Source organism: Pseudophryne corroboree, chromosome 3, assembly GCF_028390025.1.
Source record: "Pseudophryne corroboree isolate aPseCor3 chromosome 3, aPseCor3.hap2, whole genome shotgun sequence".
NCBI classification, from domain to species: Eukaryota; Metazoa; Chordata; class Amphibia; order Anura; family Myobatrachidae; genus Pseudophryne; species Pseudophryne corroboree.
Window position 1 is genome coordinate 367,099,468 of NC_086446.1, and position 17,229 is coordinate 367,116,696.

General features: G+C 46.4%; 1 protein-coding gene across 1 annotated transcript in view; it reads right to left on the reverse strand.

The window, feature by feature from the left end:
- Positions 1 to 273: 273 nt before the first annotated feature.
- PHB1 (prohibitin 1) overlaps positions 274 to 17,229 on the reverse strand; it is a 30,714-nt gene continuing 13,758 nt past the window's right edge. The window contains 3 exon segments of the mRNA XM_063959859.1: positions 274 to 1,073; positions 9,061 to 9,156; positions 10,309 to 10,425. Of these exon segments, the coding sequence (XP_063815929.1) occupies positions 858 to 1,073; positions 9,061 to 9,156; positions 10,309 to 10,425 (429 nt within the window). The 3' untranslated portion in view covers positions 274 to 857.

Below are 17,229 nucleotides of genomic sequence, written 5' to 3' on the forward strand. Positions count from 1 at the left end.
AATGTTCCTGAAAGTATCACAGATATTGTTACCAAGCATTAACAAATGTCTAAGTGAGTGGTTCCCAAGGCAACCTTTAGTCCCTCATCACCCACCTGAAACTTTTAGAGGAGCTATGAAGACTAAGGTCAACAAAATTTAAATTGTCCAGCACCAACTCCACCAGACTAGCTACTCATACCCACAACTTACTTCTTCAACTTCATGTAGCACGTTTTCAGATCATATAAGAGTTAAAAACATCAGTGTTTAATTGAAATAAAAGTACACAAATCGCAGGTAAATCATATATATATATATATATATATATTTTTTTTTTTAATGAAAAGCTTTGCCAAACGACTGCCTCAGAAAAGGAGAACCCTTTACAACAGGAACATGGAAAGGATGACTAGTTTAGTCGGAGATTGCATTTAACAGTGGGTGAAGAGGCAGACTGTTTATCCTTCGGTCATAGTCGACTCCATATCTAAGCTAAGTGACCTCAAAGCAGAAAAGTAGCACTGAAAGTACGTTGTATATTTCTAGATATATAACATATTTCTCATGCTATGAAAGTGCTTCCAATCAGCAATGTACTGCACTGTAATTACTACACATAATGTAAAATGTTCTCATACTGCAGCAATCCAATGGCTAGGAATACAGTAAAGCACGTCATTATTAGGGCATTCTGCTTTAATGAAATCTGAAGTCTATTCTAGGTCACTTATCTCCTTAATGTAATTAGTCTGTAAATAGTCCACTTTAGTATAGAGTTACCACTGTCAGAATAAAGGCCACTGCTCCCTACATTATGAAGTCCTTACTTGGGACAATGAGTAACAAATTAATAATTTTAGCTAGAATGATGCTTTCTACATTTGTGGCAATTGTAGTAATGTGGACTGTCCTGAAGGCAAGTAGGTGACATTACGGGAACGGGACAACTGGTATGTAATATCTTCAGCAGCTTCCAGTTTGCGCAGTTCAATTAAACCATCACCAACATCTGCTAGGGATACTGCAATCAATTCTGCTGCCTTAGAGTCTCCTTCAGCAGATATGACAGCAGCCTTTTTCTGTTGCTCAGCCTGTAAAAAGGGATTAGAAATTTAGTGATAGCAGAAGAATAATAAAAATAAAAGCACCACTTCAAAATTAGATTCATCTCTTCGTTAGTACAACCAGTCAGACAAACAGAAGCAATGCAATTCTCAGGCTCCATAAAAAAAAAAAAATTGGATTTATTTACTTACCATAAAATCCCTCTCTCGAAGTCCATCTGGGGGAGGCCATTTCTTTAGGTTACGTATCTAACCTATCGGAGTCTGGCACTAAACAATCGGCTGACTCCCTCCCCTACATAACCCCTCCTACCTTCCTCAGTCTACATTTAGCAAAGCCGCCCAGAGGTAGAAAACAAAATACTAAAGACACACAATCCACAGTGATAATGTGCAAAGAAACTGGTACAAACCAGACAACCGAGGGAGGGAGCTGAGCAATCCCTAGATGAACTTCAAGGAAGGGCTTTTACAGCAAATAAAAAAATTCTATTTGCTCTATCGTCAATCTGGGGGATGCCATTACTCTGGGATATCCCAAAGCAAGCTAATCAGGGGAGGGAATATCAGAAGAAACTGCTCTTGATTCTTACACTCAACACTGGCGTCACTCGCTCCAAAAGTATGGAAGTGATAACATTTTGTAAAGGTGTGTACAGATGACCAGGTAGCGGCACTGCACAACTGATCCACAGATGCAGCATGGCCCAGGAAGCCCCACCAGCACAAGCTGAGTGAGCTTGAATGGAATCAGGTACAGTCACATTTGATGACACATAAGCCTGACGAATGGCTGAAGTGACCCATCTAGCAACAGATTCCTTAGAGGCTGGCCATCCATGTTTTGGTGCATCTACCAATAACAACTAGGAATTGATACGTTGAAGATACGCCGTATGCGCCAAATAAATAATGGAGGTTTAAAAGAAAGAACAGCCAGCTCTGAAAAACTCTTCTGGCTGAGGAAATGGATAAAAGAAAATCATAGCTTCAATGTAGGCAATAGGCTCAAAAAGGAGCTTTTGGTAAAGTTGGGCCATTCTGCCCCCTAAGTCTCACAAAGCAGGCAGTCTGCTGCCAACCAGACCTGCCTGAAAATAACAAACAGAAAATAAATGCAGAAAACTCTCCAAGAGCTTCCCTAAGCCTGACCGGCTCCTCTGGGCACATTTTCTAAACAGAGTCTGGTAGGAGGGGCATAGAGGGAGGAGCCAGTGCACACCATTGATTTCTTAAAGTGCCCAAGGCTCCTAGTGGACCAGTCTATACCCCATGGTACTAATGTGGACCCCAGTATCCTCTAGGACGCAAGAGAAAGGAGCCTTTGGTCAAGCCTCCAAGATTAAATTTAAGTCCCACAGGGGATCTGGAGGAACATAAAGAGATTGAACAAAAAAAATAATAATAAGATTTTAAACCTACCGGTAAATCTTTTTCTCCTAGTCCGTAGTGGATGCTGGGGACTCCGGAAGGGCCATGGGGAATAGACAGGCTCCGCAAGAGACATGGGCACTAAAAAGAACTTTAGATATGGGTGTGCACTGGCTCCTCCCTCTATGCCTCTCCTCCAGACCTCAGTTAGAGAAACTGTGCCCAGAGGAGACGGACAGTACGAGGAAAGGATTTTGTTAACCTAAGGGCAAGATTCATACCAGCCCACACCATCCACACCGTATAACCTGGAATATACGAACCAGTTAACAGTATGAAACAAAACAGCATCAGCCAGAGACTGATCAAAACTGTAACATAACCCTTATGTAAGCAAAAACTATATACAAGTCTTGCAGAATTTAGTCCGCACTGGGACGGGCGCCCAGCATCCTCTACGGACTAGGAGAAAAAGATTTACTGGTAGGTTTAAAATCTTATTTTCTCTTACGTCCTAGAGGATGCTGGGGACTCCGTAAGGACCATGGGGATTATACCAAAGCTCCAAAACGGGCGGGAGAGTGCGGATGACTCTGCAGCACCGAATGAGAGAACTCCAGGTCCTCTTTAGCCAGGGTATCAAATTTGTAGAATTTTGCAAAGGTGTTTAAACCCGACCAAGTCGCCGCTCGGCAAAGCTGTAATGCCGAGACACCTCGGGCAGCCGCCCAAGAAGAGCCCACCTTCCTAGTGGAATGGGCCTTTACAGAATTCGGTAACTGTAATCCAGCCGTAGAATGAGCCAGCTGAATCGTGTTACAGATCCAGCGAGCAATAGTCTGCTTAGAAGCAGGAGCGCCAACCTTGTTGGGTGCACACAGGACAAACAGTGCCTCCGTTTTCCTAACCCGAGCCGTTCTGGCCACATAAATTTTCAAAGCCCTGACCACAACAAGGAACTCGGAATCCTCCAAGTCCTGCGTAGCCACAGGCACCACAATAGGTTGGTTCATATGAAAAGATGAAACCACCTTGGGCAAAAATTGAGGACGAGTCCGCAACTCCGCTCTATCCACATGGAAAATCAGATAGGGGCTTTTGTGCGATAAAGCCGCCATCTCCGACACTCGCCTTGCCGATGCCAAGGCCAACAGCATGACCACTTTCCAAGTGAGAAACTTTAATTCCACCGTTTTAAGAGGCTCAAACCAGTGAGACTTAAGGAACCGCAACACCACGTTAAGGTCCCAGGGTGCCACTGGAGGTACAAAAGGAGGCTGGATATGCAGCACTCCCTTCACAAAGGTCTGTACTTCTGGGAGAGAAGCAAATTCCTACTGAAAGAAAATGGATAGGGCCAAAATCTGAACCTTAATGGAGCCTAATTTTAGGCCCAAATTCACTCCAGTCTGTAGGAAGTGAAGGAAACGGCCCAGATGGAATTCTTCCGGAGGAGCATTCCTAGACTCACACCAAGATACATACTTCCGCCATATACGGTGACGTATGCCGTCACGTCCCTCCTAGCCTTTATCAGAGTAGGAATGACCTCATCCGGAATGCCCTTTTCCGCTAGGATCTGGCGTTCAACCGCCATGCGGTCAAACGCAGCCGCGGTAAGTCTTGGAACAGACAGGGCCCCTGTTGTAACAGGTCCCCTCTGAGAGGAAGAGGCCACGGATCTTCTGTGAGCATTTCCTGCAGGCCCTTCGCGGCCAATCTGGTACAATGAGAATTGTCTGTACTCCTCTTTGTCTTATGATTCTCAATATCTTAGAGATGAGAGGAAGAGGAGGAAACACATAGACCGACTGGAACACCCACGGTGTCACCAGGGCGTCCACTGCCACCGCCTGAGGTTCTCTTGACCTGGCGCAATACCTCGGTAGTTTCTTGTTGAGGCGTGACGCCATCATGTCTATCTGAGGCAGTCCCCACTGACTTGCAATCTCTGCGAAGACTTCCTGATGAAATCCCCACTCTGCTGGATGTAGATCGTGTCTGCTGAGGAAGTCTGCTTCCCAGTTGTCCACTCCCGGAATGAAGACTGCTGTCAGAGCGCTTACATGATTTTCCACCCAACGAAGAATCCTGGTGGCTTCTGCCATTGCCACTCTGCTCTTTTTTCCGCCTTGGCGGTTTACATGAGCCACTGCGATGATGTTGTCTGACTGAATCAGAACCGGTAGGTCGCGAAGCAAATTCTCCGCTTGACGAAGGCCGTTTTATATGGCCCTCAACTCCAGTACGTTGATGTGAAGACAAGCCTCCTGGCTTGACTAGAGACCTTGGAAGTTTCTTCCCTGTGTGACTGCTCCCCAACCTCGGAGGCTCGCGTCCGTGGTTACCAGAACCCAGTCCTGAATGCCGAACCTGCGACCCTCTAGAAGGTGAGCACTCTGCAGCCACCACAGGAGAGATACCCTGGCCCTGGGGGACAGGGTGATCATCTGATGAATCTGTAGATGTGACCCGGACCACTTGTCCAGAAGGTCCCATTGAAAAGTCCTCGCATGGAACCTGCCGAATGGAATGGCCTCGTGAGACGCCAACATCTTTCCCAGAACTCGAGTGCAGTGATGCACAGACACCCTTTTTGGCTTCAAGAGGTCCCTGACCAAATTCATGGAGTTCTTGGGCCTTTTCCATCAGAAGATAAACCCTTTTCTGGTCTGTATCCAGAATCATGCCTAAGAAAGGCAAACGGGTCGTTGGAACCAACTGTGACTTCGGGATATTGAGAATCCAGCCGTGCTGTTGCAACACCTTCAGGGAAAGTGATACTCTGTTCAGCAACTGCTCTCTTGATCTCGCTTTTATTAGGAGATCGTTTAAGTACGGGATAATTGTGACACCCTGCGCAGGCGCACCATCATTTCCGCCATTACCTTGGTGAAAATCCTCGGGGCCGTGGAAAGCCCAAACGGCAACGTCTGAAATTGGTAATGACAATCCTGTACAGCAAATCTCAGGAACGCCTGATGAGGCGGATATATGGGGACATGAAGGTATGCATCCCTTATGTCCAGGGACACCATATAATCCCCCCATTCCAGGCTGACGATGACCGCTCTGAGCGATTCAGTCTTGAACTTGAACCTTTTTAAGTATAGGTTTAAGGATTTGAAATATAAAATGGGTCTGACCGAACCGTCCGGTTTCGGGACTACAAACAGGGTTGAGTAATACCCCATCCCCTGCTGAAGCAGGGGAACTTTGACCACCACTTGTTGAAGACAATTTTTTAATTGCATTTAAAACCATCTCCCTCTCTGGGGGAGAAGCCGGTAGAGCCGATTTGAAAAACCGGCGAGGAGGCACCTCTTCGAATTCCAGCTTGTAACCCTGGGAAACAATTTCTATTGCCCAGGGATCCACCTGTGAGTGAACCCAGACGTGGCTGAAAAGTCGAAGACGTGCCCCCACTGGGGCGGACTCCCTCAGCGGAGCCCCAGCGTCATGCGGTGGATTTTGTAGAGGCCAGGGAGGACTTCTGCTCCTGGGAACTAGCTGTGGTTGGCAGCTTTTTCCCCCTGCCCTTACCTCTGGCAAGGAAGGAAGATCCCCGGTACTCTTGAGTTTATGCGACCGAAAGGACTGCATCTGATAATGTGGCGTTTTCTTAGGCTGTGAGGAAACATAAGGCAAAAAAGTTGATTTACCTGCCGTAGCTGTGGAAACTAGGTCCGTGAGACCTTCCCCAAACAATTCCTCACGCTTGTAAGGTAAAACCTCCATATGCCTCTTCGAGTCGGCATCACCCGTCCATTGTCGGGTCCATAGGGCTCGTCTAGCAGAAATCGCCATGGCGTTGGCTCTGGAACCCAGTAGGCCAACGTCTCTCTGAGCATTTCTCATATATAGGACAGCATCTTTAATATGACCCAGGGTCAATAAAATGGTTTCCTTATCTAGCGTATCTATATAAGCAGATAAGGTATCTGTCCACGCTGCTACAGCGCTACAAACCCAAGCCGACACTATCGCCGGTCTGAGTAAGGTACCAGTATGTGTGTAAATTGACTTCAAGGTAGTCTCCTGCCTGCGATCAGCAGGATCCTTGAGGGTTGCCGTATCTTGAGATGGCAGCGCTACCTTTTTGGATAAGCGTGTCAACGCTTTGTCCACCCTTGGGGAGGATTCCCACCGTATCCTGTCCTTAGCCGGGAAAGGATACGCCATAAAAATACTTTTGGGAATCTGCAGTTTTTTGTCTGGAGATTCCCAAGCCTTTTCAAATAACTCGTTCAGCTCATGAGATGGGGGAAAGGTTACCTCAGGTTTCTTTTCCTCATACATGCGCACCCTCGTGTCAGGGACAGAGGGTCATCTATGATATGCAACACCTCTTTTATTGCAATAATCATATAATGAATACTTTTAGCCAATTTTGGCTGCAACTTCGCATCATTATAGTCGACACTGGAGTCAGAATCCGTGTCAACAACTTGGGATAGTGGGCGCTTTTGAGACCCAGAAGGTCCTTGCGACATAGTAAAAGGCAGGGCTAGACTCCCTGTACATTCCCTGGACTCTGCTTTGTCCAACCTCTTGTGTAATAGATTCAAATTTGCATTTAAAACATTCCACATATCCACCCAGTCAGGTGTCGGCGTTGCCGACGGAGACACCACACTCATTTGCTCCACCTCCTCCCTAGAAGAGCCTTTCCGCTTCAGACATGCCGACACACGCGTACCGACACCCCACACACTCAGGGAAATCTCTAATCTGGAGACAGTTCCCCCACAAGGCCCTTAGGAGAGACAGAGAGAGAGTGTATGCCAGCACACAACCAGCGCTAATAACTTTGGAAAACAAAATTCATATATATATATCTCTTGATTGCGCCAAATTATGTGCCCGCCTCCCCCCCTCCCTTCTTTAAACCCCTCTGTCACCGTGTTCAGCAGGAGAGAGTCCGGGGAGCCAGCTTCTCAGCGTGTGCTGTGGAGAAAAATGGCGCTGGTGAGTGCGGAGGATCAAGCTCCGCCCCCTCAGCGGCAGGCTTCGGTCCCGCTCGTATCCATTCAAAACTGGCGGGAGATACTCATATACAGCCCACAGAGCCAATATATCTAGTTTTACCAGTCCCAGAGGTGTAAATTGCTGCCCAGGTCGCCCCCCCCCCTGCGCCCTGCACCCTTACAGTGCCTGCCGTGTGTTTTGTGTGGGAGCTGCGCGTTACCTCAGTGAAGATCTGAAGTCTTCTTATACTCACCAGGCTTCTATCTTCCGGCTCTGTGAGGAGGACAGCGGCGTGGCTCCGGGACGAACAGCTAGGAGAGACCTGCGTTCGACTCCCTCTGGAGCTAATGGTGTCCAGTAGCCTAAGAAGCAGAGCCTAGCATTTAAGTAGGTATGCTTCTCTCTCCTCAGTCCCTCGATGCAGCAGGCTCCCTGAAATTAAAAAACCTAACAAAAATTCTTTCAGGAAACTCAGGAGAGCTCCCTGTAATGCACCCAGTCTCCTCTGGGCACAGTATCAAACTGAGGTCTGGAGGAGGGGCATAGAGGGAGGAGCCAGTGCACACCCATATTTAAAGTTCTTTTTAGTGCCCATGTCTCCTGCGGAGCCCGTCTATTCCCCATGGTCCTTACGGAGTCCCCAGCATCCTCTAGGACGTAAGAGAAAAAAGAAAAAAAAAAGGAGGAGGTCACGAGGTCGATGTCTGCTAACCCACATCTGGATACAATCTCCAGTAACACCTACTGGTGTAGTTCCCATTCTCCGTGGTGTATTTTGTGGTGACTTACAAAGTCCGCCTCCCAATTGTCCACCACTGGAATGTAAATTGCTGGAATCCAAATCTCTGCCCGCCTGAGGATGTGAGAACCCCCTGCATTATCCACCAGCTCCATGTGTCACCCTGCTTGCTGATATAAGCCACTACCGTGGAATCCGCACAGGTAAGTTCTGCAGAAAAGGACTGTACCTTATCAACACTAAACGAATCGCCCTCAATTCCAAAATGTTGATTGGAAGTGTGGCTTCCTAAATGGACCATTGCTCTTGCAAATGTAGGTTTTGTACAACTGCACCCCACACTGCAAGACTGTCACCTGTGGCAACAATCACTCAATTCCAGATGGTGATCAGAGAACCTATTGTTAAATTTGTCCTGCCTAACCACCAAAGCAGTAACTGACATGTTTGTGGTGACAGTCTTAAAATCTGCTCATCTAGTCTAACATCAGTCTTCGACCAGCAACGAAGTAACTGGTACTATAAAATAAAATCTAACTAAAAAGCTAAGCTGTTACAGTGTGCCTTCCTCCTAAGTCACTAAAACTGAGGAAGGTAAGCAGTTATGTAGGGGATGTAGTCAGCTGATGGTTTGGCGACAGACTCAGATAGGTCAGATACATAACTCAAAGTAATGGCATCCCTCATATTGGCGATAGAGGAATAAAGTTTTTAAAAATGAATAACTATTTAGATAACACATGACTGCAGTTCAATGCTACTACCCTTAAAGGATGAAACCCAGTAAGGGCAGGTAGGATTTATATGCAGGAAGCTACAACTGTCTATTAAAGATGTTGCTGTTTAAATGCAACTGAAAGATTCTTCAGTTTCTCATAAGAGCCTATACATGGCCAGATTTATAACAACCCAACTCCAAATCATCCACCACTTTACCTTCTCCACAATAAACCGGGCTCTCTCTGCTTCCTGCTGGGCTACTTGCTTGGCTTCAACAGCTTCTGTGAACTCCTTACCAAATGTCAAATGCGTCTGCAGGGAAAAGAAACATGAATGCAAATTGTTTCCATTCAGTAGTTCTCCTTGAATTTATTTGTATTTTAAAATGTGTGGCAAAGTGGATTTTGGACCACCCCTGCAATTAATCATAAACTACTAACTAAGACTAACTAATAAGACTAACTAATTCCGATAACTAAGAAGTCTCCATACATACATTTACAAATAACTTCTACAGATTAAATATTTAAGTCTGAAGAGACGTCAAATTATTTTTCTGGGTCTTTGCATTACCATAGGTCAGAGTTTTCCCACACTCGGTCCTAACGGCACCCTAATAGTCCACGTTTTAAGGATATCCATGCTTTATCACAGGTGACTGGTTTAACCATCTGTGCTGAGCCATGGGTATATGTAATGTCTTGAGGTATACTTAATATCTTGAGGACAGACTTTGGGAACCACTGCCATTGGCCAAATCCATCAAATGGACCTCCTACAATTAGTTGAGCATCTCATGCTATAAAAGGACAGTGTTTTGTTCTCTAATCATCCACTACAATTTAAGGGAAAAGGATTGTTGCAAATGGATTATTGCATTATTTCCTACATAGTATTTTAATGTTCATTTATTCCAGGACCAAAATTACTTTTATACAGCATCTGATTGACATTATGGGGTCTATTCAATTATTGTCGGAATTATGGCACTCTTCAATTTTCTTAGTTTGAATCTGGATTCAACCTATTCAAGTCCAGTGTCGTTTTTCCGACTGGTCGGAAAACACGTGGATCGGCGGATTAGTCGAATTTGTGGGCGTTTCTGACAGGTTTTTGGCCCCTTTTTCGACAATGCCGATTCGACTTTGTCAGGTCGGCATTGTCAAAAACAGGCAAAACCTGTTGGAAATGCCCGCAAATTGAATAGTGACGTGTCGGATCCTCTCCATCGGAGAGGATCAGACACTAATTGAATAGACCCCTATATCATAATTGATTTACTTTATATATCATACCATGATTATAGTGTACTTTGTCTCCAAGTATTTCATTTTGCATGTATAAAGCGACAGTCCACTTTTGAAGAAACCAATCGTTACTTCATTATCTCCTTCTCCCTCTGTACAGCAAATAGGCTTATCAGTCTACAATAAAATTTCCACACACAGTATAGTGAGAACTTACCAGGGACACATCATCCAGGATAAGTCCGAATGTGGTTGCTCTCTCTGTTAGATCTTCACTGACCTGCCTGGAAACCAGCTCTCTTTGAGTGATCAATTCCTCTGCATCAAACCGGGCCTGTCAAATATACATACAGTATAGAAAATGGCTGCAGAATAGATATTACTTAAGCTTCAAAAAACAAAAAAGGAGGTCTGCACTAACCTTACAAACACGTGTACTGCTTAATAGCAAATATTGATAACCGTGTAGCAACTTTCTAGCACACTAAGTAAGATCAGACCAATTATATGATATATAAATAGGTACTGGATTTGTCACAGTCACTAAGGAATAAATAAGAATCCATTCTGAGAAAAGCTTGCTGCACATATGGCATACCAAGGACTCAGCATTTAGAAGCAATTACATGTCATCACAGGATCCATTCTAGGGGGCCTTATTTATGAAGCAGCACTTTTGTAAGCCGCTGTGAGTGGAGTTCTAAATGTTCACTGCCAACCCACTGGAAAGCACTTCTAGGAATCAACAAAAAAAAGGTGCCATATCAAAATCAGCTTGTGGACAACCAATCCGTGAATACAGCAATGTAAAAGCTTATGTAAATCCACAGACGTAAAGAACGAGAACATGGCCTAACATACGAGTGGACAGAATACCTGTATCACATCTATATTGTTTTTTTTTTTTTAAACTAAAAAACAAACATAGATGTACCAATAGTAAACCCAGTTACAATTCATATGCTAGTAAAACAAACAAAAACACAGCAACATAACAGTAGATGTATGATTGCATCAATGGCATAGTTGTCACCATATGAAAGGTTATTTATTAATGTATTCGGGTGTACAATAGTTTTCCAAAATAAATCATTCTCCGGACACCACACTTATAAGCAAAACAAGGTGGGTAAATTAAGATGTCACAGCAATTTGGAGGTGTGACTAACAATTCAGTTTGCGTGTCAGCACTCCCTTACTAATACTTAGCTTTTCAAAAAGACTGGCAAATGGGAGCATAGTGATAGATACCATTAGGATGGAGAGTAGTTTGATATGAACACCAAGCTTAATAAGAACCCTGGTTTTCTTCAACATACTCCTTATCGCTCCACTTAAAATAAGATTTTACTTACCGATAAATCTATTTCTCGGAGTCCGTAGTGGATGCTGGGGTTCCTGAAAGGACCATGGGGAATAGCGGCTCCGCAGGAGACAGGGCACAAAAAGTAAAGCTTTTCCAGATCAGGTGGTGTGCACTGGCTCCTCCCCCTATGACCCTCCTCCAGACTCCAGTTAGGTACTGTGCCCGGACGAGCGTACACAATAAGGGAGGATTTTGAATCCCGGGTAAGACTCATACCAGCCACACCAATCACACCGTACAACTTGTGATCTAAACCCAGTTAACAGTATGATAACAGCGGAGCCTCTGAAAGATGGCTTCCTTCAACAATAACCCGAATTAGTTAACAATAACTATGTACAATTATTGCAGATAATCCGCACTTGGGATGGGCGCCCAGCATCCACTACGGACTCCGAGAAATAGATTTATCGGTAAGTAAAATCTTATTTTCTCTATCGTCCTAGTGGATGCTGGGGTTCCTGAAAGGACCATGGGGATTATACCAAAGCTCCCAAACGGGCGGGAGAGTGCGGATGACTCTGCAGCACCGAATGAGAGAACTCCAGGTCCTCCTTAGCCAGAGTATCAAATTTGTAAAATTTTACAAACGTGTTCTCCCCTGACCACGTAGCTGCTCGGCAAAGTTGTAATGCCGAGACCCCTCGGGCAGCCGCCCAAGATGAGCCCACCTTCCTTGTGGAGTGGGCCTTTACAGATTTAGGCTGTGGCAGGCCTGCCACAGAATGTGCAAGTTGGATTGTGCTACAGATCCAACGAGCAATCGTCTGCTTAGACGCAGGAGCACCCATCTTGTTGGGTGCATACAATATAAACAACGAGTCAGATTTTCTGACTCCAGCTGTCCTTGCAATATATATTTTTAATGCTCTGACAACGTCCAGTAACTTGGAGTCCTCCAAGTCACTTGTAGCCGCAGGCACTACAATAGGCTGGTTCAGATGAAATGCTGACACCACCTTAGGGAGAAAATGCGGACGAGTCCGCAGTTCTGCCCTGTCCGAATGGAAAAACAGATATGGGCTTTTGTAAGATAAAGCTGCCAGTTCTGACACTCTCCTGGCCGAAGCCAGGGCTAGAAGCATGGTCACTTTCCATGTGAGATATTTCAAATCCACCTTCTTTAGTGGTTCAAACCAATGAGATTTTAGAAAGTCCAAAACCACATTGAGATCCCACGGTGCCACTGGAGGCACCACAGGAGGCTGTATATGTAGCACTCCCTTAACAAAGGTCTGGACTTCAGGGACTGAAGCCAATTCTTTTTGAAAGAAAATCGACAGGGCCGAAATTTGAACCTTAATAGATCCCAATTTGAGACCCATAGACAATCCTGATTGCAGGAAATGTAGGAATCGACCCAGTTGAAATTCCTCCGTCGGAGCACTCCGATCTTCGCACCACGCAACATATTTTCGCCAAATTCGGTGATAATGTTGCACGGTTACTTCCTTCCTTGCTTTAATCAAAGTAGGAATGACTTCTTCCGGCATGCCTTTTTCCTTTAGGATCCGGCGTTCAACCGCCATGCCGTCAAACGCAGCCGCGGTAAGTCTTGAAACAGACAGGGACCCTGCTGAAGCAAGTCCCTCCTTAGAGGTAGAGGCCACGGATCTTCCGTGATCATCTCTTGAAGTTCCGGGTACCAAGTCCTTCTTGGCCAATCCGGAACCACTAGTATCGTCCTTACGCCTCTTTGCCGTATAATTCTCAATACTTTTGGTATGAGAGGCAGAGGAGGAAACACATACACCGACTGGTACACCCAAGGCGTTACCAGCGCGTCCACAGCTATTGCCTGCGGATCTCTTGACCTGGCGCAATACCTGTCCAGTTTTTTGTTGAGGCGAGACGCCATCATGTCCACCATTGGTCTTTCCCAACGGGTTACCAGCAAGTGGAAGACTTCTGGATGAAGTCCCCACTCTCCCGGGTGAAGATCGTGTCTGCTGAGGAAGTCTGCTTCCCAGTTGTCCACTCCCGGGATGAACACTGCTGACAGTGCTATCACATGATTCTCTGCCCAGCGAAGAATCCTTGCAGCTTCTGCCATTGCACTCCTGCTTCTTGTGCCGCCCTGTCTGTTCACATGGGCGACTGCCGTGATGTTGTCCGACTGGATCAACACCGGTTTTCCCTGAAGCAGAGGTTCTGCCTGGCTTAGAGCATTGTATATTGCTCTTAGTTCCAGAATGTTTATGTGAAGAGACGTTTCCAGGCTCGTCCATACTCCCTGGAAGTTTCTTCCTTGTGTGACTGCTCCCCAGCCTCTCAGGCTGGCGTCCGTGGTCACCAGGATCCAATCCGGTATGCCGAATCTGCGGCCCTCCAATAGATGAGCACTCTGCAACCACCACAGAAGAGACACCCTTGTCCTTGGAGACAGGGTTATCCGCAGGTGCATCTGAAGATGCGACCCTGACCATTTGTCCAACAGATCCCTTTGGAAAATTCTTGCGTGGAATCTGCCGAATGGAATTGCTTCGTAAGAAGCCACCATTTTTCCCAGGACTCTTGTGCATTGATGTACAGACACCTTTCCTGGTTTTAGGAGGTTCCTGACAAGCTCGGATAACTCCTTGGCTTTTTCCTCCGGGAGAAAAACCTTTTTCTGAACCGTGTCCAGAATCATCCCTAGGAACAGCAGACGAGTTGTCGGCATTAACTGGGATTTTGGAATATTCAGAATCCACCCGTGCTGTTTTAGCACTTCTTGCGACAGTGCTAATCCCATCTCTAGCTGTTCTCTGGACCTTGCCCTTATTAGGAGATCGTCCAAGTATGGGATAATTAATATGCCTTTTCTTCGAAGAAGAATCATCATCTCGGCCATTACCTTTGTAAAGACCCGAGGTGCCGTGGACAATCCGAACGGCAGCGTCTGAAACGGATAGTGACAGTTTTGTACAACGAACCTGAGGTACCCCTGGTGTGAGGGGTAAATTGGAACGTGGAGATACGCATCCTTGATGTCCAAGGATACCATAAAGTCCCCCTCTTCCAGGTTCGCTATCACTGCTCTGAGTGACTCCATCTTGAACTTGAACTTCTTTATGTACAGGTTCAAGGACTTCAGATTTAGAATAGGCCTTACCGAGCCATCCGGCTTCGGTACCACAAAAAGAGTGGAATAATACCCCTTCCCTTGTTGTAGAAGAGGTACCTTGACTATCACCTGCTGAGAGTACAGCTTGTGAATGGCTTCCAAAACAGTCTCCCTTTCGGAGGGGGACGTTGGTAAAGCAGACTTCAGGAAACGGCGAGGTGGATCTGTCTCTAATTCCAACCTGTACCCCTGAGATATTATCTGCAGGATCCAGGGATCTACCTGCGAGTGAGCCCACTGCGCGCTGTAATTTTTGAGACGACCACCCACCGTCCCCGAGCCCGCTTGAGAAGCCCCAGCGTCATGCTGAGGCTTTTGTAGAAGCCGGGGAAGGCTTCTGTTCCTGGGAAGGAGCTGCCTGTTGCTGTCTCTTCCCTCGACCTCTGCCTCGTGGCAGATATGAATAGCCCTTTGCTCTCTTATTTTTAAAGGAACGAAAGGGCTGCGGTTGAAAAGTCGGTGCCTTTTTCTGTTGGGGAGTGACTTGAGGTAGAAAGGTGGATTTCCCGGCTGTAGCCGTGGCCACCAAATCTGATAGACCGACTCCAAATAACTCCTCCCCTTTATACGGCAAAACTTCCATATGTCGTTTTGAATCCGCATCGCCTGTCCACTGTCGCGTCCATAAAGCTCTTCTGGCCGAAATGGACATAGCACTTACCCGTGATGCCAGTGTGCAGATATCCCTCTGTGCATCACGCATATAAAGAAATGTATCCTTTATTTGTTCTAACGACAGTAAAATATTGTCCCTGTCCAGGGTATCAATATTTTCAATCAGGGACTCTGACCAAACTACCCCAGCACTGCACATCCAGGCAGTCGCTATAGCTGGTCGTAGTATAACACCTGCATGTGTGTATATACTTTTTTGGATATTTTCCATCCTCCTATCTGATGGATCTTTAAGTGCGGCCGTCTCAGGAGAGGGTAACGCCACTTGTTTAGATAAGCGTGTTAGCGCCTTGTCCACCCTAGGAGGTGTTTCCCAGCGCTCCCTAACCTCTGGCGGGAAAGGGTATAATGCCAATAATTTCTTTGAAATTATCAGCTTTTTATCAGGGGCAACCCACGCTTCATTACACACGTCATTTAATTCTTCTGATTCAGGAAAAACTATAGGTAGTTTTTTCACACCCCACATAATACCCTGTTTAGTGGTACCTGTAGTATCAGCTAAATGTAACGCCTCCTTCATTGCCAAAATCATATAACGTGTGGCCCTACTGGAAAATACGGTTGATTCGTCACCGTCACCACTGGAGTCAGTGCCTGTGTCTGGGTCTGTGTCGACCGACTGAGGCAAAGGGCGTTTCACAGCCCCTGACGGTGTTTGAGTCGCCTGGACAGGCACTAATTGATTGTCCGGCCGTCTCATGTCGTCAAACGACTGCTTTAGCGTGATGACACTATCCCGTAGTTCCATAAATAAAGGCATCCATTCTGGTGTCGACTCCCTAGGGGGTGACATCCTCATATTTGGCAATTGCTCCGCCTCCACACCAATATCGTCCTCATACATGTCGACACACACGTACCGACACACAGCAGACACACAGGGAATGCTCCTAACGAAGACAGGACCCACTAGCCCTTTGGGGAGACAGAGGGAGAGTTTGCCAGCACACACCAAAAGCGCTATATATAACAGGGATAGCCTTATAATAAGTGCTCCCTTATAGCTGCTTTATATATATCAAAATATCGCCATAAATTTGCCCCCCCTCTCTGTTTTACCCTGTTTCTGTAGTGCAGTGCAGGGGAGAGACCTGGGAGCCGTCCTGACCAGCGGAGCTGTGAGAGGAAATGGCGCCGTGTGCTGAGGAGATAGGCCCCGCCCCTTTTCCGGCGGGCTCGTCTCCCGCTATTTAGTGAATCCAGGCAGGGGTTAAATATCTCCATATAGCCTCTGGGGGCTATATGTGAGGTATTTTTAGCCTTTATATAGGTTACATTTGCCTCCCAGGGCGCCCCCCCCCCCCAGCGCCCTGCACCCTCAGTGACTGCGTGTGAAGTGTGCTGAGAGGAAAATGGCGCACAGCTGCAGTGCTGTGCGCTACCTTTAGAAGACTGCAGGAGTCTTCAGCCGCCGATTCTGGACCTCTTCTGACTTCAGCATCTGCAAGGGGGCCGGCGGCGCGGCTCCGGTGACCATCCAGGCTGTACCTGTGATCGTCCCTCTGGAGCTGATGTCCAGTAGCCAAGAAGCCAATCCATCCTGCACGCAGGTGAGTTCACTTCTTCTCCCCTCAGTCCCTCGTTGCAGTGATCCTGTTGCCAGCAGGACTCACTGTAAAATAAAAAACCTAAGCTAAACTTTTTCTAAGCAGCTCTTTAGGAGAGCCACCTAGATTGCACCCTTCTCGGCCGGGCACAAAAATCTAACTGGAGTCTGGAGGAGGGTCATAGGGGGAGGAGCCAGTGCACACCACCTGATCTGGAAAAGCTTTACTTTTTGTGCCCTGTCTCCTGCGGAGCCGCTATTCCCCATGGTCCTTTCAGGAACCCCAGCATCCACTAGGACGATAGAGAAATATACTATATTTGGAAAATGTGCTTTGATTTTTATTACATTCTTTCTACTTTTGCACTCTGGATATGATGGTTCTTGTGTCTAATATTTCTATGAATGCGGCACTCCCTCACAAGAATAGCTTTGTGTGCAC